This window comes from Etheostoma spectabile, chromosome 17 (genome assembly GCF_008692095.1).
Source record: "Etheostoma spectabile isolate EspeVRDwgs_2016 chromosome 17, UIUC_Espe_1.0, whole genome shotgun sequence".
NCBI lineage: Eukaryota > Metazoa > Chordata > Actinopteri > Perciformes > Percidae > Etheostoma > Etheostoma spectabile.
Genome location: NC_045749.1, coordinates 10,741,492 through 10,741,895, shown reverse-complemented (window position 1 = coordinate 10,741,895; position 404 = coordinate 10,741,492). Strand labels below are relative to the sequence as shown.

Genomic DNA, 404 nt, shown 5'->3' with positions numbered 1-404 from the left:
TGCAGGTGGTTAGTTTTGTTGATGCTAGCAAAACCATTCTTTTGAACTAACAGTGAGCTCTCATCTCACGGCAATGGCTTCCTACCAAAAAAATGTATTGTATTTTAAAAGATGTTGAGACTAGAGTTGTACAGTAATTCAGTTTCCATTTTTGGTTTTGCTAATCTTGATCATTTACCATTAAAGTCACTGACCTTCTTGTGTCTATCTCTGGTGGAGTTGATGTCATCCTGCAGAAACTGTGACTGGATCTGGTACTCCAGGTTCCTCAGCAGAGAACTGTCAGCCTCCTGCAGGAGAAGAGAAGAACAAGCAACACTAGGGGACCCAAGAGGGAAAACTGGGAGGAATAATAATAATAATAATAATAATAATAATAATAATAATAATAATAATAATAATAA

General features: G+C 36.4%; 1 protein-coding gene across 3 annotated transcripts in view; it reads right to left on the bottom strand.

Annotated features, from left to right (window-relative positions):
- The window catches only part of bfsp1 (beaded filament structural protein 1), an 8,731-nt gene that overhangs the window by 6,562 nt on the left and 1,765 nt on the right, over window positions 1-404 (bottom strand). For 2 of the 3 annotated variants that reach the window (XM_032541819.1, XM_032541820.1), the window contains exon 3: window positions 195-290. In XM_032541819.1, the coding sequence (XP_032397710.1) occupies window positions 195-290 (96 nt within the window). Of the gene's footprint in view, window positions 1-194; window positions 346-404 lie in introns of all 3 variants that reach the window. The other variant, XM_032541821.1, reaches the window with a different exon arrangement.